The following is a 22307-nucleotide window of genomic DNA, read 5'->3' on the forward strand; positions in this document are numbered from 1 at the left end:
CTGTAGTAGGACTCAGTAAGCAGGGGCGGATCCAGGCACCAGCACAGCAAGCGCATGCCTGGGGCACTGGTTGCTGTGTGGGCGGCAGGCAGGTGGCTTCGGTGGCGCACCTGTGAGAGGTCCACTGGTCCTGCGGCTTCGGTGGCAATTCGGCGGCGGGGACACCGATGGTGTGGCACTGGCAGACCTCCTGCAGGCGCGCCGCCGAATCCGCGTGACCAGTGCACCTCCCGCAAGTGTGCCGCCGAAAGCCGTGTTTGGGGCAGCAAAAAACATAGAGCCACCCCTGTCAGTAAGAGCCAGATTTGCAAAGATAATTAGGCACCTAGAAATGCAGAGAGGCGCCTAGTGGATTTTACAAAAGCAGCTACGTTAGTTCAGCATCTCACTCTTATTGACTTGCAGTGGGAGTTCAGCTCCTAACCTGTGTAGATGCTTTTGGAAACCCCACTATGCACCTTTCTGTATTTTTAGGCACCTAAATACTTCTGTAAATCTGGTCACAAACCACTTTGAACTAAATTTGTAAAACATTGTGTGCCAAATGTGAGTAGTAAGACCTGGAAAAGAATGTATACTGTATATACATGTGCAGACAGCCAGACATGGAATTCAATAGCTGTAACAGTTTCAAACTGGCTGCAAATATGTATGTACACATACGGTTACAGCAACTATCTCAGCACCATGCCAAAATGAGAGAGGCAAATGCATAAGACTTCAAATACTACAGCACATTTAAATGTATACATGTAGATCCAAATCCTAAAATCTTTACTCAGCCCTTTCCAATCCAAACTCTCATGGGCTTCAAAGACTGTAAAGTGAGTGGGATGTCACACTTGTTTCTAGGCTATGGCATACTATTTCCTGAAGGGTCTGCATCGTATATGCCTCGAGATACTGCAACCATATTTTGTGCAACTAGTTGCTGTTCTATTCTTTCAACCTTGATTATATGAAACAATTAACATAAAACAAGCCTAGCAGTGTGAAATTTCAAAACATTGCATGAATATGCTGACAAACATGCTATGGAGGAAAAAGGGGATTTTTATGTTGATTGTCATAAAAACTCTACAGCCCAGTAATCAAAGAACCTGATATGCTCTTGTATATTTGCAGATATGCTCATTTATTTTATTCTCTTAGATTAAAAGGTGCGGTAGAGGAACTCAGCAGCCAGATATTGTCTGCCCGCAGCTGGTTGGAACAGGAACATGAACGGATTGAAAAAGAGCTTTTACAGAAAATTGATCAGATTTCCTTGGCCCTTAAGGAAAAGACCGTAGGTTTCTGTAATAAAAGAATAAAATGTTCTGAAAATACTTCTAAAGACATATACAAGAAAATGTTGCTGAGTTGACATTTGGTGGGATTTTCAGAAATACACAATATGGGCATAAATCCACTCCTGTTGATGCAATGATAAAATTCCCATTGATTGGGAGCTTTTGAAACCCATCTTATAATGATAGATAAATCTGAACATTATTTTTAAATTTACAAATATTCTATCTTAAAAATAAAATGAAGAAGCAGCTTACAGTGACCAAGCCAATTTGATATTTTTTATTAACTATATTTTATAACTGCATAAACGTTTAAATCTTGTATAGAAAATGATAAGTAAGCATTGACACTTGTTGCGTATCCAGGGAATGAACAGTTTATTACCCAAATAATTTGGTAATTTATTACCCAAAGAATAACCAAACATAATTATTTTCACTGATCCTAGGCAATGAGTGAGAGGGCCATGGAGATGAGATTCAGCCAGATGTCAGAGAAACTTGATAAAATAGAAGAAATACAAAAAATAACTGTGGAAGAACATGGAACAAAGCAGGCTGAAGAGAAGATAAATATTCGAATCAGCAAACTTCAGATGGAGATTAATGAAGATATAAAAGAAATGAAAACTGAAGTTAATGCTGGTAGGACCACTACTATCGAGCTCTGTTCTCTGAATTCTGCTACCATAATTTAGCTATGATAATAATACTAATTTGCATTAATTTATGTTTCATCTAAGGATCTCAAAGCTCTTTACCAACTTTGGGACCGATTTTTCAACTGGGTACTTCAAAGATGTACCTACAAAACTGTGCATGCACCTGTTGCATCCACAGGTATCTGCACTGTGGGTGAGATTCCTACAAAGCAGAGTGAAACCCAATTACATTTAGATTTCTTGTTGTCGTTTTCTTTGTCTGTAGAAAACAGAAGAATTCAATAGTCTGTTGAGGGAGTAGCCAGGTGTGGACTTGTGCTTTCCAACAGCTCCCGGCTACCATAATGTGTATATGGGCACAGCTCCATTGACTTCAATGGAGTTTCACACATCTGCACCAGCCCAGTGTCTGTCTTTATTAGGGACATTTGCCCTACGGATAATGAAAAATGCACTGTTACATGTTGTAATCTTGAATTTTGCTTTCTAATGTTCTTTAGTTTTATTATTAAAACTAATTCAATTTCTGTCTGTAATTAGGGTTTGCGGCTATCTATGAGAGCATTGGGTCCCTACGGGAAGTTCTAGAAGCCAAAATGAAACTTGACAGGGATGAGCTACAGAAGCAGATTCACCAAATGAAGCAGGAAGTTCCGACATAGGGAGAGGCGAGACCATGACTGATCACAAGATTTATTCAGAGAAAAGAGCATTTATGTGTCTAAATAGGCTATAGCCTCATTCCAATTTGTAATTAAGTGCATGTACCAAATAACATGCTTCTGTTCCACAGGTGTGTATGTTTACTGTAAGCGGTAAATGCAAGCTTTGAATAGCTAAGTTGATAAATAATCTTTAGGGAGCAAAGTCCTAACTCACCATTGTCTTACTTCAGTTGATTTCAGTGGAGTTACCGCTGTTTAAAAGTGGAGTAACACATTGGTGAATGTGATGCCAAATTTGTTAAAGGCGCCATAGTGCTGCCTCCACTTTGGTGGGTTTTAAATATTATCACTTGTACCCATAGTTAATTGCTCTGTTTAAAAGTCAAGCCTTAACAGGTCAATATCACTTTGCAATTCACTACCTTGCCAGATCTTTCTCCCATTGAAGTCACTGGAAATGTTCCCATTAACTTCACTGGAAGCAGAACCGGCTTCTAGCCAGTTTTTAAAATCCAAATACCATCATAAATGACACCTTTGCTTCCTTTAAAAAAATATTGTGTGTGTGTGCGTGCGTGCGTGAATGTTAACTATATAGTATTATATTTTGTAGTTGTAGGCTAAGAATAATCCATTTGAGCAACACAAGCAACTTAACATGTCGTTCGAAGTCCTTAGATATTGTGATCTTTCTAATTAATATCTACGTAGAGCTGAGATGGGGGTGAAGGATAATGTATACAATATTTTATTGTAAGTTTTAATATCAGTTGTGTTCTTGTGCATTGTTTCATTATGTCAGTGTAAACTTTGAGGGTTTTGCTGTCAGTGGAGAAAGTGATTATTCAAATAATTCTGGAGAACATGATGTAAAAATAAGATGCATTTTGATGTATCTTAAACTGTTTTATGATCTGCCAGGAATTTTTATTGCTGATGTAAGATATGATCTGCCAGGAATTTTTATTGCTGATGTAAGACAACTGACTCTTCAAATTTAATTTATTTAGGTAGGTTTTAATAATTGAGCATGGATAAGTAGATTTGAATTAGTATTGCATTTACAAAATTTCCAAAGAATATTTTCATCTCTTAATGTACTTTATATTACACGGGTGCTTATTTCAATTTCCATAATAGATTACACAATGAAAATTAGCACCAGCACTGTGTGTAGTAATCTAGATGGGAAAACAAATATTTTATATATTCATTCAGGGCCTAATCCTGCTCCCGTTATCGTCAAGTGGTGCAGGATCAAGCCATCACTCAGAATATAAGGCCTGATCCAAAATCCATTGAAGTCAATAGGAGTCTGCAATGGCTTCAATGGACTTTTGCCCAGGCCTATTGCCAAATGCTGGTGCCATTGAACTGTCAGTGGCAAAATCCCAATGACTTCTATGGGCCAAAGGTGTGGAACAAATAGTGCAACAGTTAAGGCCCCAATCCTGCAAGGTCTTAAAACCCATTGATTTCCGTAGGACAATGCAGTGTGTAACATTAAGCAAATGCAAAGTCTTTGCTGGATCAAGGGCTAAATTAGCATTTGCTGCCAATATAGCCCAAAGTGTGTTTAACATATTATAGAACTTACTTTAAAACTTTACAGCTTTGATTTCCAATGCTCTCTAATGGCAAAAATGACACTTTTAGTCCCACTTTGTATCTCCCACTTGGCCACCTGCTGTGAAGTATAATTAAAATGGTAGCTAGAGATGAGATTCCTGTTCACTGGAAGGAGATGGTTAAAACATTTACAGGTATTTCTTAAAAGTTGTTTTTAAAATTCCTTTTCTTGATGTCTGTATACCTATCTGGTAAATATTTAGCCATATGTGGTGGAGAAGAAATCATTGGCGTTTTGTAACCCTCTTCCCCCCGCCTCCCCACAAAAGAGATTTTTCTCCTATAATAGCAAATCTGTAAGAAAGTGAATCTTACAGGAAATGAACAAGCATACAGTAAGTCAGAGAAACAGTTTATATATGATTTTAATAAAAATGTTTCTCTTGTAAAACCTTGTGTGATCCAGCCCATATATAAAACAGCTGATTACTTGACTTTTGCTTTTGAAAACAGTTTTTTCCCTAAAGGTGATTAAGGGGACATTTTCAGGTCAAAAATTATATCTTTCTAAAATCATATCCATATCCATGTTACTAAATAACAACATTAGACCCGTGTCTCCAAACTTCAGGGGTGGGTGCCAGGCAGGTATGAGTGAGAGAACAAGAGCCCTGGGGCAGAGAGAGAAAGCTACCTGACCTGGATCTACATTGCTGTCTGCAACCATGCAGGTAAAACTCTCCCTCTCACCTTTCCTTCTTTCTTCTATGGTGGCCCCTTACTGCAACCGGTTGTGGGAGCAGTGGATGTGTACAGGGTTCAGTAGTCCACTGATCCATGGTTCTCCTGCCTGCTGCCGTGGTACTCAACTCAGCCATAACAACATGTGCAGTTCAGTCTCAGAAGACCCCCACGTATATCCTTTTCAAGCCCCAGGCAGGATGTGGTCTGTGGTTAGTGTGGGAGTGGAGAGGAAGAGCCTGCAGGGATGTGCAGCAAAAAGAGAAAGCCAAAGGTGGGAAAACAAGACTGGGAGCAGGGGGAAGGAACTGGCTGAAAGGATAGCAGAGAAGGACACAATGGACAGAAGTAAGGACATACAATGGCAGCAGTTTTGGGGCACGGTGGGAGGACTCATGGAAGGGGATCTGCTGATGAATCACAACAGGGGTTTCAACAAAATAAAGCTCGGAGCTATGGGGTTGAATTACTAACACAGAAAAATGTACACACCTAATTTACTTGTCATCATTTATACTCCTTGTTTGGTCTCTGCATTTCATGCTGCTTGAACAAGAGAATTAGAGGAGCTGGTTTTGCTTTTTCTCCGCAGGGGAATATTAATCCTTTCAAAATAATGTTTGAGATTTTCAAAGCAGTGTATTTGGGATGCACATCTTCTGTTCATATCAACTGAAGATGTCTGGTGAAATCCACTTCTCGGGAAATCTCAGCAACCTGTCGCCTTTGAAATAAACACACAGACACAGGGATATTTCGATTGATGCTGCTAGGTATTCTAAAAGCTTGCTTTTGCAAAACTAAAATTTGCTTCTAAATTGACTTTACAAAGTCTCTGTAAAACCAAGAGGAAGAGTCTTCAGTCATTGTACAATGGAGCAGCCCCTTCTGGTTTTTAGTGCCATTCTGCCATCATGTGGTCCCTTCATTTTGCTCAATGGAGGGGGTAGGGGTGGGGCATCCCTTTCTGTAGTAGCAGAGTGGTTCGGACAGTTGAAATAATGTGGTTCCTCTGGTGAGTGCAGGTTTTAGGAGACAGGGACTATTCCTTCTGTATGGCACAGAACCCTGTCAGGAGATGGAGTTAGAAATGGAACAGGCAGTGGGATGAGTTAAGGTTGAACTGGAGGGTTTCCAGAGAATAGTTTCCACAGTGGATCAACTTTATAACTTTCCAAGGAAGATTCCTCCCCAGCTTTCCTTCGACCATGGATCTCTCCAGCAACCAACCTGAGTATCTTAGGCTGGAAACTGGGTTTGCCCCATACAGTTTGATCCTGGTCCTATGGAAATCAGTACAGTTTTGACTGAGTTAACCTAAATTAGGACTTCAGGATTTGGTCTTAATGTGAGGATTAAGGGTTGCAGAGGGCATACATGAGGCCTTCTGCCCTAGGCTGAGTGACACAGTTAGTGAATTGAAAGGACCATGGGATTATTAAGAAGATTTTTTTTTTCTGGCCACTAATCTTGCATGAATGGGGAGAGGTTGGAAAAGAGGAAACTGGCATTTCTCAGGACTATGTGAGCTGCAAATTCCAGAATACTTTTTACCCATAAAGAGAGAGAGCAGCAGGGCTCAGTGAGAAATTACTAAATCTCAATGTAGTTGACTCCAGATACTAATGTAGGGGCTTGAGGTATGAATAGGCCCATCGTTATGTCCCCTGAAGGAAGCTCACAGGCCTTAGAAGAGCATCCACAGAAGGCAAACTGCGGGGAGAGATTAGGTGGAAGTATACTTACCATCTCATGGCCTGTAGGAACCAGATATTTTCTAACTTTGGGAACAGTTTGGTCCAGGATAAGCTTAGGGATGGGCAAAGGTTGGGAGGTGGGAGTTTTTTGTAACTTTTTCCAAACTGGTTCACCCCTCCTTCCTGCTGAATTTACAGAAACAGAAATGCCAATGATGGCCGTGACCACAAACATTCTCCCTTAGGAGTGGCCCATTTCAATATGTTTGGGTTTGTGTTTCATGCTGTTATGCAGGCTTATGGCAGTACTGGGAGGCTTTCGTAGCACTATGAGGGCTTCTGGCTATACAGGGAAGTTCTCATAGTGATATCATGGCTTCTGGTGGTACGGGCAGGTTTTCATAGCACTATGATGGCTTGTGGTGGTCAAGAGAAACCTTTATAGCTCTGTAATGGCTTATGGCAGTAGGGGAAGGCTTTCATAATTCTATGATGTTTTTTGGTGGTACAGGGAGGTTTTCATAGCACTAGGAGGGCTTCTGGAAGTATGGGGAGGCTTTCAGAGTGCTACGATGGCTTGTGGTGGAATCGGGAGGCTATCATAGCATTACAATGGCTTGTGGCAGTACAAGGAGGCTATCATAGTGTTACGATGGCTTGTGGCAGTAGGTGGCAGTAGAATGCTATGATGGCTTCTGGAAGTATGGGAGACTTCAGGGCTGTCCTTAGTGTTTATGGGGCCATACGCAGTATTATTAAACTGGTTCCCCTATGCTCCACTGAAGGTGGTCCCCAGCTGGTGTTGCTTACCCCAGTGTGTCAAGTGGGCACAGTCACCACCTGCAGAACTCCCCCCCCCCCACCATTGCTGACACGCACCTGCAGTGGCTCAAGGCAGGCTTTGCGCTGTCACACGGAGCCTGAATCTTGCCAGAGCCCACAGCCCTCCTCCAGCCCCTAGCCACTCTTGGCTTGCCATGAGCATTTTGACAGGAAGTACCAAGCAGTAATAACAATGACAGTACTACAAGTGTGTGTGTGTGTGTGTGTGAGTGTGAGAGACAGAGTGTGTCTGTGTGTTTATTTGTGTGTGAGAGAGAGCCAGTGTGTGTGATTGTGCATTGGGAGACTCTGACACAGTGTGTGTTGGGGAGTGTGAGATTGCATGTGTGTGTGACAATCTGTGTTGGGGTACTGTGACTTGTGAGAGGCAGAGTGTATGTGAGTGTGAGATAGGGTGACCAGATAGCAAGTGTGAAAAATCAGGACAGGATTGGGGGGTAAAATCAGGAGTGTGTGTGTGTGTGTGTGTGTGAGAGAGAGAGAGAGAGAGAGAGAGAGAGAGGGAAGTGGTGAGAGATAGTGAGCGCACTGGCACTTTAAGTCCCTTCCTCCCCTCTCCCCCACCTCGGCCCGCTTCACCCCTCTCCCCGCTGACCCACATGGAAGTTTCACTTCTCCTGTCTTGGCCCCAGCCCAGCCCCCGCTGGAGACCAAGTGGTGCAGGCAGGCTCTGGATTGTGTGGGCCAGGCTGATGCACCACCAGTAACCTGCCACACTCCTCTGGGCTCCCCGGTGCTGGGACGGCAGAGCTGGAGGCAGAAGCCCTCAGCTGACCAGCTGAGGAGGGAGGGGCTGGCCTGGGGGCGGGGAGAAGCCTGCCTGCCCAGTGTGGGGGAGGGGATTCCAGTGAGGGGAATGGAGCCCCCAATTTTGGGGTGCCCTACGCAGCTGCGTATGCTGTGTATGCCTAAGTACAGCCCTGGGAGGCTTTCACATTGCTGTGATGGCTTCTGGTGGTACATGGGAGGTTTGCCTATCACTATGATGGCGTGTGGAGGTCTGGGGAAGTTTCCATAGTGCTACAATGTCTTCTGGCAGTATGGGGCAGTTTTCATAGCACTACAGGACTTCCGGCAGCAGGGGGAGGCTTTGTTACCCAAAACTTTAGACACTAATTAAGTTACTTACAAGTTTGTCTAATTTTAACAAAAGGGTGTAAACAAGATTGTGGCTCGCCCTAAAGGAATTGCCAGAGTGCTACCAGGGGGCTTGTCTCTGACTCGCAGAGGGCTCCCCAGAGCAGGCTAGTCTTGCTGACCTCTGAAAGCACAGGGATACAGCCTTCTTCTCTAGGAAGCACACACAAGCAGTAACTCTTCAAAAACAAAAGAATTATTTGAGGAAATAAATGGTTACAATGTAGTAAACGAAGCAAGCAAGGATGCATAGAGCATAGTAAAATGCAACAGAATTACATAAGGAGTTAAAGCAGTGCAATAAAACAAAAGACACAAACTACATAAGATATCTTAACACATACAAGAAATACAGAGGTTTCAATGTAACAAGCATATAGAGGTCCTGTATCCATAAAGGCTTTTTGTCTTAATGATATAATTTACCCTCGTACTTAATACAATGCAGTATATGCAGCCCCTATATACACATATGGGAAACCATTACTGCATGCACAGATTAAAACATTTCCTTAACATGAACATTGATACTTAACACGTGACAATTAACATTTAACACCTGACATTTAACATCCTGTGAGTTGTAACATCCGCTGATCAGCCAGTCGCAGGATGGGTAGCAGAGATCTCATTCAAGAAGCAGGCATCCAGCTTTATTCACAGACAAACCCATACACTCTTAAATAATAGATCAAAAAGATCAGACTTACGCTCCTTATTTAAATTTTCCTCCGATTCCTCTATTGGTCCTTCTGTCCTGCCCGATCCCCAGAGTGTGGCTGTTGCTCCTCTGCTGCAGATGCAGTGGCGGTTACTGATCTTCTGTTGCTGCTGGCAAGGTAGCTCCTCGTTGCCAAGGCAACCTTGGAATTCTACTACTGCTGCTGCTTTTTCAGGTAGCTGCTTTCCAGGTTGTTCCAGTCTTCTTTCCAAGCAGCTTCCATTCTTCAGCTTCAGCCTGCTGCTTCTTGGCTGCTTCTTGAGGCTTCAAGCTCCAAAAAAACCCACGTTTAAGACAACTCCCAACAGAACTCCTGGGGATCTTGACAAGACTTCCCAGCCATCCCTACTGCCCAGACAAGCTGCCATACTCGCTGACAGTGAATTAGAGAACTACTTGTGATATCCTCCTATCCTCAGCACAATTTGGTCAGACCAACTGAGGTTTTTCTAGCTCCCCCGAAGATCTAGCATTTCTGAAGACAAGACAAACAGATTTTTGATTAGAAGAGTTAATTCCATTTATTGGAGGGGAATAAAGTCATGTTACTTCTCACAAACTGGTGGTATCACCTTGCCCCTTAAATGTGAAAGGACCAATGCAGCAGTTTGTACAAATGAGCTGGAGTGGCATATACCACCTGTTCATAGGCCCTACTCACCTTCTCTTCTGATTTTCACACCCACTACCCTTGGGGAAGTAGTGGAGGCTTATGAATTTGTCTTTCTGCCCTCATGTGGTCTATGTTCCCCAAATAGTGTTTTCTGTCTGGATGTCTTCCTTGGGGCAGGGAAGAAGAACCAGTTAGTAACTCAGTGACTGCTGCATCTTTGACCCAGATACCTTATAGGGCTGCTTTTCAGATAATTGGCTTAGGCCCAGTGGAATCCCTGATAAGTGGGAGACTAAAATAGCTTCCATTTCACCTGACATTTGTCCACTGTGTGAGGCCTACACTATCCTGGTACACTGCAGGAGTCACACAACTGATATGGGCAGGGGATAGCCAGCAAATTATTGTGGACACCTCAGACTTTCTTTTCTAGGGAAGACTTTCTCCTATTGCCTAAGAGCCTCTAGTCTTTGGACTTTATTTCCCAAGGTATAAATTACCTCTGTCATCACTGAATGACAGTAGGCTTGTTTGTGCTGGAAGTGTCTCCAACTCTAAAATAAACAGCATATCTTGCAGTTGGGCAGTGTGGTAATTCTCATTATTTGTTTCCTGTTACTTTTTGTTGTGCTCACCAAACTTCCGCTTTCCTCTCTCTTCACAAGACATTTTTTAGAATTAGAGACAAAACCAAGAAGAGGAAACCTTTGCAACCCTTCCTTCTAGAAGAATGTATTTTCTGGTGATCCTGGCTTTTCTAGGACAAATTACTGGTATGTTTCCTATTAAGAAAAATTGCTCATTTCTATGCATATTTCACTTTCTTAATTCTTACGAGTATTTTGTGTCAAGTTCATTTTCTGGGATGTTTAAATCAAACACGTACTGAAGTGTGGAATAAATATGAAATTAAAGAATTAGAGTTGGTTTAAGTTTGGTTAAGAATTGATTGTGTTATAAAGAAAGGCCCTGACTAGCAAGTAGAAGGAAAGCCTTGAAAATAAAAAGGCCAGAAAACATGGAGTAGGGAGGATGGCTGGTTCAAAAAATTAATGAGATAAGGAAATTTCTAAAAAGAATGCCTCTGACTGAGAGGGTTGACTGCAGATGATTTTAGATAAGGCAAAGGAACCAGCCTGGACCTTTCCACCCCACATACCGGTATGATCTTAAAAGTAAAGCCTGGGTGAACCCAAGTTCAATGGAAAAGCTGTTGGACAGTAGGGAGGAGAAGAAGAAATAAGGAGCAAAGATCCTGGGAGAAAGCACGTTGTAAATCTTATCTGGATTAAAACTGAAAATTAGGGTGAACTCTCAAATTAGCCATTAGCTAATGTAATAACTGGCTCTGGCATCATTTTTTTTGAAGGGTATAAAAAGAGTTGTGAATTTGAGGGTTCTTTATCACACCCTACCACCTGATTATGCTTGTGTACACCAGGACTAGATACCCTAGGTTTTCCCTAGGTCTGGCCTATTTGTAAGTGATCACATGCTTATGAATACTTTGTTACTGTGTTGGGCATAGTGACTGCTTATTTTAAAGCTGACAGGCATGTTTAGAGACATGTTAAAATACTATTTGGCCTTTGGACTTAATAAGGGAATTTATGGTTAAATTAGTGTCTTGTTGTCTCCCGTATTAATATGAATTATTTCTAATATTATTAATAATTCAACAAGAAGTATTCCTGATTGCAAGCTATATTTACTGACTTTAACAATGTTGTAAAAGTTTATTTTCTCAACCAATACATGGACTGGGGAGTGGGGAGGGACATTAGAGATATCAGGAAAGTGCATTTGTGTGAAATACGGAGTGGGAAGGTTAGGAGAATGTTTCAAAAGTGCATGTAGCTGGTGACAAAGTTAACTGGGACTGGGGAGTTTTTACTGGTGGTTCCCAGATCTATCTTCCCGAGCAATAGCTCCAGCAACAGCCCTGGGACGCAGTGAATCTATGGCTACACCAGGGTCTGTGGGAACACTTTTGCAATAAAAGCAAAGATATCAGCATGGACTCTTTCTTCGGTTTTGTCAAGTGGCAATGACATTTTATATTGCACTAGGTGAGTATTTCATAGAATATTTCACTAAGCAAAACTGCGTCACTTTTTAGGGAAGGGATTTTCTCTATATTTGGGGCCAGATCTTGCCTCCCTTACTCAGAAGAAGTAGCACCTTACTTGCTACTCTCAGCAATATGGATCACAGAGTCTGGCCCTCAGCGAACTCGTAGAGTGCTAATATATTACATGTCACCAATTTCCATTTTGCTAAGGAAATTTTCAAAGACAAAGTTAGAAATTGCATTCAGCTCCATTTATTTATTTATTTAATTGAATATGGGCTCAAGCCTGCTACTGGGGAAATCAAAGAGCACTGAGCTTCTGCTGATGGCAAGAAGAGCATGTTCAACATGACCCAGGAGAAACAGAGCAGCATCCCAGAAGCACACAAGTCCACAGGATTGGGCCCTTAATGATGCTCAGAGCCTTCAGCACTTTCTTTACACTATTATTTGTAAGATGATTTCTGAATCATTTAACATCATTAACCATTTATGTATTTTAAACAGGTGAGACTTTCTTTCATCATTATGAAAATGGAAATTTCACACTTACGTGCAATGGAACAGTGGCTAATGGGAAGAAGGAAACAGTTTGGTATGAAGCTGAAGAATCTCTGCAACAATTCCAAGTAATCTACTGCAGTAATCAACAGCCCAAAGTAATCAATGGACCAAACAAATGCTCTGATAAAACAAAGTGTACAAACCGATTATCAACTTCTGCTTCCAAAGCAGGTGGGGTATTTGCATGTGAGCAATTTACAAATACTGGAACATCACAGACTTGCCCACTTTTTACCAATGTGACTCACTGCAGACATTATAACTTTTTTATTGTGGTGATGATAAACCTGACTGCAGGTGAGTGCTTTTCTTGTGGGGGAGGGTTTATTTTTATCAATAAATTCTAGAGCTGAGAGGCCAGAAAGGGAGTTAGTGAGTTCAAGAGGAGCTTATTTACAGAATTCAGGACTGAGGACCAGATTCTGCCCCTTTTACTTACAGTGAATAATACTATTCTCCACCAGTGTTCCCTTGACTTAAATCAGGAACATCTGGTCTGGGTAGAGTTCCCCCTTAGCAGAGGAACTAAGGAAGACAGCAGCAGACTGTCTTTTCAGCAACACTCTTGCAACTCCTGAAATAGCAGGTATGGCTTGCGGCCAGCCTGCAGAATGCAGTACTGCTTAAATTCAGGGCAGTTGTCCCTCAGGGCTGCCTAAATTGTACTGGGGGCTGCTTAAATCCACTTCAGCCCCTCTCCTCCTGGGTTGTGAGTTTTGTTCTGTGCATCTAGGGGCACAGCACAGAATCTTACCTCTAGTGTTTTAAGCTTTCAGTCGATTGTACTCATAACATTGGTTGTGTGCCTATTTTGCACATGCAAACAACTATTTGTGCAGACAAGGCACCTAAGTACCAAATTTGTGTGTGCAAATATTTGTCAAGCACCCATAACAAGTATATGCTAAATGTTGTGTCTGCAATTTGGAGCCTGGTTGAGGTTAGTTGAAAATTTGACCTTATAAATGCTGCAGAATCTCACTCTACAGGCCATTGTTGTTTTTAAATGTGTTCATGCACATATTAAAAATGACTGTTCTCTGAATGTCCTCTTTAAGATACCCTGCACTTCAACTACTTTATTCAGAACATATGTAATCTTTAATAGCTGTTTCACAATTTCACATTTTTTCAGCCATTTGTCTAATAATGTATCTTGTAGCTGATACTATCAGCACTTAGGCCAAGGCAGACCCTGAACCAGGCACCAGAAATGACAACTTGTGTTTACTGCAGTGTGAGAATGTGGTTTCCCAGATGTTATCATAGAATTATAGACGTGTAGGACCAAAGGGCCCTCAATAGATCGTCTAGTTCAGTCCCCTGCACTCAAGGCAGGACTAAGTAATAACGAGACCATTCCTGACAGGTGTTTGTCTAACCTGTTCTTAAAAACCTCCAATAACGGAGATACCACAGTCTCCCTTGGCAATTTGTTCCAGTGCTTAACTACCCGGACAGTTAGGGAGTTTCTTCTAATGTATGACCTAAACCACCCTTCCTGTAATTTAAGCCCATTGCTTCTTGTCATATCCTCAGAGGATAGGAAGAACAATTTTCAGCCTTCTCCTTGTAATAACCTTTTATGTACTTGAAAACTATTATCATGTCCCCTCTTAGTCTTCTCTTCTTCAGACTAAACAAACCCATTTTTTTCAATCTTCCCTCATAGGTCATGTTTTCTAGACCTTTAATCCTTTTGTTACTCTTCTCTGGACTTTCTCCAATTTGTTCACATCTTTCCTGAAATGTGGCACCCAGAACTGGACACAATACTTCAGTTGAGGCCTTATCAGCGCAGAGTAGAGTGGAAGAATTCCTTCATGTGTTCCTAAGTCTCAGAAGTTTTCTCAGTGAAACTGGACATGTATCTGTAGGCGGAGTTGCATAGTTAGTACCTCTAAGAGCATGCCCCACTTCTGTGGTGCCAGTAGACAGCTGGTCCAGCCCATGAATTATTATTTTGATGAACACCAATGGACTGAACATGCAGTGCTGAGAACCTTCTGTGTGGAGCTGAGCACTTTCAACTTCAATGGAATGTGCGAGTGCTGGCAATTTCACAGAAGGTACTTAGACCTCACAGGATTGGGCCTCAAATGGCTATTTAAAATAGTTGACTTGCAGCCATAGTACTGAAGGTATTTGCACCTGTTAATGTAAAAATGCCTTGTAAATTGTTCATTAAAATAAAATATCCTCCTCCCACTTTAAATAGAAATGTAACAATGTTTTTGCACTGAATTCTGTACTTGAGATGGTGTTTTTATTGGAAAATTTTCAAACTTCTAAGAATCCTTTCAAAGACAAAGCATGTTATAACATGTTACAGTGCATGTTTGTCATATCTTTTGTGTTTGTTTCATTCTGTATTGCAGATAAGGAGACATTTGAGACCATTCCAGCAAAATCACACAATAATCATTTAGTAGTAGAAGAAAGTAACATCACTCTCTCTTGTGAATTTCAAATGAAGCAAGCAGGAGGAACATTTGTTATATATTGGATCAAATATACAGAAACAAGCAAATGTCTGTTTTCTGCTGTGAGAGAGCCATATAGTTTCTTGTATAATACACATTGCTGTATTGATGAGATGATCGAAGGACGACTATTGAACTATATAAGCTTAGATTCAGATGAGAAACATGTAGTCCATAATATGACCATCTTGAATGTTACTGACTCTGACAGTGGAACTTATTTATGTGTTGTAAATACCTGGTCAAGAAATAAATATGTGTGGAAGATTGCAAATAACCTTTCTATGGAAGTGAGGAATCGAGCCATTCCATGTAAGTTAGAAGTTTTGTAGTTGGGGGTGGTACCAGAGATGTTTATAATTTTGCCAAACTTTTGCTATTTGGCATAAAATTTTCCATGCTGGGAAAACTTCAGCAAAAATGGTTCAGCCATTTTTGAGAACAATCCATGGAAAAATATGTTGTTTTGCCCATGTTAAAAATTCTGGTGAAATTTCTTTGAACAGATCTAGTGCCCCTTGCTTTGGAATAGGGACTTGCCATTTGGCAGGAGAGCAGCCTTCGTGTTAGCGGTGTCCCTTTTACCATTCCTATGAAAGTCTGCCCAAATTTGGCCAAGTTATAAGCCTTTAAAAATCACAGTGCACAGATGCTCAGTAAACACTTCTTAGATTTCAGCCACTAAATTCCCCAGTGCTCCAGCCCAGTGCTGAGTGGGACATTCCCTGCAATTGCAGGTCTGGGCTGCTGTGAGCCATGCTGTGTCTAGTTCCAAGCAATTGAACTGAGACTGGACTTCTGTGCTCCCAGTGACATCCCTGCTGGGCCCAGGCTTCGTGGAGGAGGAGGAATGAAGAGATGATAGAAGCCAGCCAGCCAGTGGTGGGAAGGTGGAGAGAGCAGAGTGTGACAAGGAGTTTGGTGGGGGAGACTGAATGCAGGAGGCTAGTGGAGAGGGGTGGCAGAAGAGGGAACCTGGGACTGGGAGCTGGAGTGGGGGAGACTGGGACTGAGAGCTGGAGACCGAAATATATGTGTGTGGTGGGGGGGAAGGACACTAGAAGACAGTAGGTGGGGGGAGACTGAGATCAGATGAGGAACTGGGAAGAGATTTGGACTGGCTGGGCAAGTTGCCTGGCACTGAGAAGCAATGGGATGGGGAGAGGAGGAAAGGGGAGGGGCAGAGATCTGATCAGCCAGGATTTTTGTGTGTGTGTGTGTGGAGGGGGAGAAGTGAGAATGGCTGGGCAAAAAATAGTGGGCTAAGGAGCCGGGATGGGGTGGGGAAAGTGCTGCTATTAGACAAGGAGCCCAGGGAGGGAGAATGGGACTGGGAACCATTTAGGGTGACCAGATATCCCAATTTTATAGGGACAGTCCCGATATTTGGGGGTCTTTTTTTATATGGGCTCCTATTACCCGCCACCCCATCCTGATTTTTCACACTTGCTGTCTAGCCGTCTTTGAACAAGTGGGGCTGGAGAAGATGAGTGCGGGAGGGGGAGACTGGAGCAAGCATTGGGAAGAGAGACAGGTTGGATAAGGGGCTGGAAGAGGGAGGAACTGGGAACTGCTTGGCAAAAAGGCTGGACCTGGGAGTGAAGGGAGATCGGGGCTGGGACTGGAAGTTTGGAGGGGGTGAGACAAGGAGACTGGGACTGGGATGAGAAACCTGGTCACTGCAGTTATGGTAGGCATGGAGAATGGGATGGGGAAGACCCAGGACTGGGACAAGGACAGGTTTGAGAGGATGAGGCAAAAGGGGTCATGCTTGGAGGAGATTGGGCAGAAGAGTCCATGCCTGCTAGAGCCACCCCCTCCATAGCCTGGCATGGAAGTCACGATTCCTGAGTCTCACCATTCCTCTGCTTTCAGCAAATATCTGTGAAACTCACGGGGAAGGTGTCCTGTCCCCCCTCTAGCGCTGATCCTCATGACGACCTACTACTGCTATCAGTGTCAATGCTAGCTTACGTGGCATAGGTCTTTATGGTGGATCTAAATGTCCTAGCCCTGCTGATGACCTGGTGGGTATCAATATGATGTCACATAATTGAATTTCTGTTTTTTCAGTTTGCTTTCTTAAGAAAGTAGTAATTTAACTCCCCACCCCCAATACACACACACATTAAAATAGCATTAAGGTTGCAAAGTCAAGCACTCCAAAGTTGGGAGATGCCAGTACTAAGGTTCCCTGACTTGCAGCTTCAGTCAGTGGGAGTGAACGTATGAAGTGGTATAGAATGCTAAATTCTATGCAATAGAAGGTCCTAGGCATCTTAAATGGGAGATGGAAAATTAGTGGATTTTTAGACCCTAATCTCTCTGACCTCAGTCCCCCATTTGTCCAAAGGAGTTTATAGTCTAGATTTAATTTTTTGTAAATGACTTGGTTTGAGGGATTAATCTGATTAACTGAAGGAACAAATGAAATCTTAGCCCCCCCCATTAAGTTAATAGCAAATATCTCATTGACTTCAATGGAGACAGGCTGTCACCCCTAATTGCTATAGGGCAAAATCAAGGTCAGGTTTGCACAGCAGAAGCGGGATGTAAGGCAAACCATGGACTGCAGTGTGGGGACGACAGAAGGCTCTGTAGAAATTCTACACTCCCTCTACCCCTTCTCCCCTCCCCAGTCTCCTCTCCGTAAGCAGGTGAATGAAAATGGGCAGGGAATGGACAGATTCTTGCTCTGCCTCCCCAACACATTGGCGAGCTACACTAGATAGTGAACTGCAAGAAATACCCTGCACCAGGTGTAGACTTAGTGCAGGGCTAGGGGAAGACCTGGAGGTGGACTGTGGTTTTTTCAGGGCTCTTGGCAAAACACAGTTGAGTCCAACATTTGTATCTGCAAATGACCGTGGACTCAAAAATGGAGGACAGTTTAAAGCACCTTTAAAAATGTGAACCTCAATATTTATGCTTTACAGTTGTGCTGCATTAACCCATTAAAATACTACAGTATTCTCCAGTTATCTCACTAGGCACTGCAGTACTGCTACTGTAACATATATTGTGTTGCATCATTACAGTAGAGTATTGCAATATTTTCTCATAAGAAAAATTAGCTTACAGAAATCAAGTTATCTGCTGTTTTTATTACCAATCCTAGCATACTGTATCCTGGAATCATCCACAGTAATGGGTTGCTGAATATGTATTATCAACATGGTTGGTAAACATTATTTGATCACTTGAAAAGCACTATCCGTATAATGGAGGTGAGGGTAAAGTGTTTTCCCCACCATGTGGTTAAATTTTTCAAGATTAACTAACCCTGGTCCTCTCTTTAGCCTCTGCTTCCGTGCCATTGTATGCCACCACTGGATTGATCGTAGGGATTATCATCATCAGTGGGATAGCATGGCTGGTCTATAAAAAGAAAATCAAATCAAAAGGTAGGAAAAGTAAAATTAGTAAGTAAGATCTGCAGGAATATTTTAACTGTTGAAATTTTACAGTGTGTTTTATTTATCTGTTACAGGAAAGCCATCTGCACAAATTCCCAGGTACGGCCTTGAATGGACATAACCAATGAAATATTAGTACAGTATCATTTTAAAAATGTTTTTTCCAACCAATAGAAGTGACTAAATAGATTCTTCCATTATCTTTTTATTTTAGAGCTCAGGCTGCTCTTGAAATTCCAGGAGATGAATGTGAGCATTACATTTTTGATAAACCTTTTTGAAGTGATTGTCTACTTAGCATAGAACCTAGCAGCTAAGTGATTCTGAATCATTTTCCTAGCTACTAGAGGTGGGGTACTGTACACAGTAACCAAGACAAGTCTTAATTCTGGGCTGAATAGAATGGAGTCAAATTCCATTATTTGGGAGTAGGAGAGAAGAATTTATTTAACATCCCTTTCAAAGGGAGATAGTTACTATTTTATTTAGTTGATTTATTTTAGTTGATGTTTTAATTCTGTGAGATTCATATACTCTTTGATGCAGAGTAATTGTTTTACAGGCTCCCCGTATAGAATGAGCAGCAGCAAAGACTTGCAAACATATGAAGTGTTGTGTACAAGTGAGGACCCAAATGCAGCCTATTGTACGTTGGATAACACTGCAGCATCTGGCAAGGGGCCAGGAGATGAAGTCTATGATATAGCCTATGAAGTGGGGCCACAATAGCTGTTCCTGTAAGTGACTTGTAAGAGGAAGTGTTATTTTTGATAAATAACATTGCAAATAGAACCTCCCAGGTTAGTCACATTAGTATAACTAATAGGGGGCTATGTGAGTACAGTAACTCCTCCCTTAACGTTGTAGTTATGGTCCTGAAAAATGCTACTTTAAGTGAAACGATGTTAAGCGAATCCAATTTCCCCAGAAGAATGGGGATGGGGGGTTAGGTTCCAGGGAATTTTTTTTCGTCAGACAAAACTCTCTCTCTCTCTCTTTCTCTCTCAGTATAAGTCTTAAATAAACAATTTAATACTGTACACAGCAATGATGATTGTGACGCTTTGTTGAGGTGGTGAAGTCAGAGGGTGGGATATTTCCCAGGAAACGCCTTACTGCTAAATGATGAACTAGCACTTGCCTGAGCCCTCAAGGGTTAACACATTGTTGTTAATGTAGCCTCACACTCTACAAGGCAACACGAATGGAGAGAGGAGACACAACATGGGAGAGAGAGACAGAGACACACACCGTGTGTGTGTGTGTGTGTGTGTGTGTGAGAGAGACATGCATTGCCCCTTTAAGAATGCTGACGCCACTCTAAGTACATTGCCTTTTTAAGTAGATCAGCAAGTTGAGACAGGAGCGGGGAGCAGAAGTGGGGGGAGGGGGACACCCTGACATTAGCACCCCTCTTCCTCCACCTCTGCACAGCAAGCAGGAGGCTCCCAGGAGCAGCTCCAACGCAGAGGGCTGGAGCAGCCCATGGCTGTGGGAGGAGGGATACCTGAAATGCCCGGTAATTGATAGCCTCCTGGGTGGCTGCCACACAGGGAACTTAGGGGGAGCTGATAGGGGGGCTGCCGGTCCACCCCAGGGCCGCCCAGAGGATTCCGGGGGCCCGGGGTCTTCGGCGGCGGGGGGCCCTTCCGTTCCGGGACCCGCCGCCAAAGTGCCCCAAAGACCTGCGGCAGGAGCCCCCCGCCGCCGAATTACCGCCGAAGCGGGACCCGCCGCCCGGTCTTCGGCGGTAATTCGTGGCGGGGTGTCCCGCTGGCCTTCGGGCACTTCGGGCGGCGGGTCCTGGAACAGAAGGCCCCGCCGCCAAGACCGGGCTGCGCCGACGGCGGCGGGTCCCGCTCCCCGCCCGGCCCCGCTTCTCCCCGGCCCCGGCCCGGCCCGGCCCGGCCCGGCCTCGGCCTCTTACCGAGTGCGTTGCTGGCAGGGCCTGAGCTCCGTCCCGCTCAGAGCCGCATGGTGAGGGGGTGGGGCTGTGAGCTCCACGCTGAGCGGAGGCAGCTGCCCCACCCCCTCCCCACGGCGCTCTGAGCGGGACGGGGCTCAAGCCCCGTTGGAGCTCCCAGCCCCGCCCCCTCACCACGCGGCTCTGGGCGGGGCGGGGCTCAGGGGCTCGGCCGGAGCCTCGGCGCTTGATGCGCCGAGGCTCCAGGAGAGGGGCGGAGGCGGGAGCCTCCGCTCTTCTCTTGGGGGCCCCTGCGGAGCCCGGGGCCCGGGGCAAATTGCCCCCTTTGCCCCCCCCCCTCTGGGCGGCCCTGGTCCACCCTGGTTCCAAGCCCCAGCCAGCTAGCTCCAACGGGCTGCTCTTCCTGCAAGCAGTGAACAAACCAGGCAGCTGCCAAACAACATTATAAGGGAGCACTGCACAACTTTAAATGAGCATGTTCTCTAATTGATCAGCAACGTAACAACAAAACAACGTTAACCTGGATGACGTTAAGTGAGGAGTTACTGTATGCACTAATAATGGGAAATATGCTTCCAGTTGTATGAATCTGCTCAGGGGTCTGCGTCTCACTACAGCAGTATGGAACTTTAGTTATCGCCTGTATCTTATCCTTTTTGCACTGTGTAAGCTGTAGATTCAGAATTTCAAATCTGTGGCAAAAGGAACAGGCTAATCAGGGAATTGTTCAGCCCAAGCAAACCTTAAATTGATCACACACATTGGACAGCTGTGACCCTTCAGCTAGTGGAAAACATGCATGAGGGAGAAGGCACAAAGAGCCATGCATTGGTTTGACATAACTGCAATCTCTGTGCTCTCCTGAGTGCAGGATCTGCTTTCTGGGACACAAGCTGCCCAAAAAGTGGAATAGAAGGCGCAGGGAGATGGTATGGCCATGGCCCGACCCGCTCCACCCTACACTCTCCTTTGGGAAGCACAGCATCTGTTCTTGCCCAGCAATGCAGGGGAGTTCCAGGAAGCTATGGGTAAATTGCTTTCCTGTCACATATGGCTTTGAATACACATAGAAAGGCCTTTTATGGTTCATTTAAGCTCAGAATTCTCAAAGATGTATTCTTGAGTGTTGGTACCATTGTTTTGGTCTGCATTTGTCTTGAGCATTAATTTGTCTTTGTAAAACAGCCACGAAATCCCCACTACTACTCCTTTTTACAGTAAAAAAAAAATCACTTTGAGAGTAATGGGCCATAGTTTCCTGTCATATGCAATTGCTTTGATATCAGTGTAACTGACACCTGGGAGGAAAATTAGTGTGAGATTGTTATTCAGAAGGTACTATGAATGCTGAGATATATGACTTTCTCTAAAACCATATTTAAAAGTTCTCTACTGATCGTGAAATTGTTTTTCTTTGCAGAGGAGCTGGAGAATGGAAGTTGGTTTGAAAATGACTATGAACTTTTGGCTGAATTTAGAGGAATAAACCCAGTATAGTAGCTGTGACTACCCAATTTTGACTATTCAATGAGCTATCTTACAAAATATTATGGGGCAGATCCTCTAATGATATAAATTCTCATAGCTCCATTATGAAGCTATGACAGTTTGCACTAGAGGGACATAGGAATTGTCAGACTCAGACCATTGGTTCATTTCATTCAGAATCCTGTCTCCAGCAGTGGCCTTCACCAGGTATGTCAGAAGTAGATGCAAGAGTCCCCATAATGGACAATTATGGCACAACTTGCTCCACAGGGGAAGTTTCGTCTCAATGCCTATCAGCTACAGGTTGGCTATACCCTGAAGCAAGAGGGTTTTATAGTCCTCAGACATCTTATCCTATCTAATGTAACTATCCTTAGTGTATGAAAATCTGTATAAATAAACGATTGCTTTAGGAACAAAG

The 22307-nt window shown here is 43.4% G+C and overlaps 2 protein-coding genes and 1 long non-coding RNA gene across 4 annotated transcripts in view; 2 read left to right on the forward strand and 1 right to left on the reverse strand.

The window, feature by feature from the left end:
- The window catches only part of FAM81A (family with sequence similarity 81 member A), a 67102-nt gene extending 63922 nt beyond the window's left edge, over positions 1-3180 (forward strand). For both annotated transcript variants that reach the window (XM_039491602.1, XM_039491601.1), the window contains 3 exons: positions 1153-1288; positions 1742-1937; positions 2495-3180. In XM_039491602.1, coding sequence (XP_039347536.1) covers positions 1153-1288; positions 1742-1937; positions 2495-2616 — 454 coding nt within the window. In that variant the 3' untranslated portion in view covers positions 2617-3180. The remainder of the gene's footprint in view (positions 1-1152; positions 1289-1741; positions 1938-2494) is intronic.
- On the reverse strand, positions 1160-9685 carry LOC120373324. The gene is made up of 3 exons (XR_005585487.1): positions 9317-9685; positions 5422-5653; positions 1160-1296 (listed from the first exon to the last, which is right to left on the reverse strand). It is a non-coding gene; the product is annotated as an uncharacterized LOC120373324 (long non-coding RNA).
- A 381-nt stretch (positions 9686-10066) lies between these two features.
- Positions 10067-21876, forward strand: LOC120373473. Its single transcript, XM_039491911.1, has 8 exons — positions 10067-10713; positions 12519-12872; positions 14954-15370; positions 18358-18462; positions 18549-18573; positions 18689-18723; positions 19037-19211; positions 21819-21876. Exons 1-7 carry the CDS (start codon positions 10671-10673, stop codon positions 19201-19203), a joined length of 1146 nt encoding a protein of 381 aa, XP_039347845.1. The 5' UTR covers positions 10067-10670; the 3' UTR covers positions 19204-19211; positions 21819-21876.
- Positions 21877-22307: the final 431 nt, after the last annotated feature.

This window comes from Mauremys reevesii, linkage group 10 (assembly GCF_016161935.1).
Source record: "Mauremys reevesii isolate NIE-2019 linkage group 10, ASM1616193v1, whole genome shotgun sequence".
Taxonomy (NCBI): domain Eukaryota; kingdom Metazoa; phylum Chordata; order Testudines; family Geoemydidae; genus Mauremys; species Mauremys reevesii.

Excerpts from the sequence above, each read along its gene's own strand:
- LOC120373473 (XM_039491911.1), top strand. The coding sequence starts at position 10,671 with ATGTATTTTCTGGTGATCCTGGCTTTTCTAGGACAAATTACTG. Across the intron at positions 15,371-18,357 it reads GAGGAATCGAGCCATTCCAT|CCTCTGCTTCCGTGCCATTG; the intron begins GTAAGTTAGAAG and ends TCCTCTCTTTAG. Across the intron at positions 18,574-18,688 it reads CCATCTGCACAAATTCCCAG|AGCTCAGGCTGCTCTTGAAA; the intron begins GTACGGCCTTGA and ends TTTTTATTTTAG.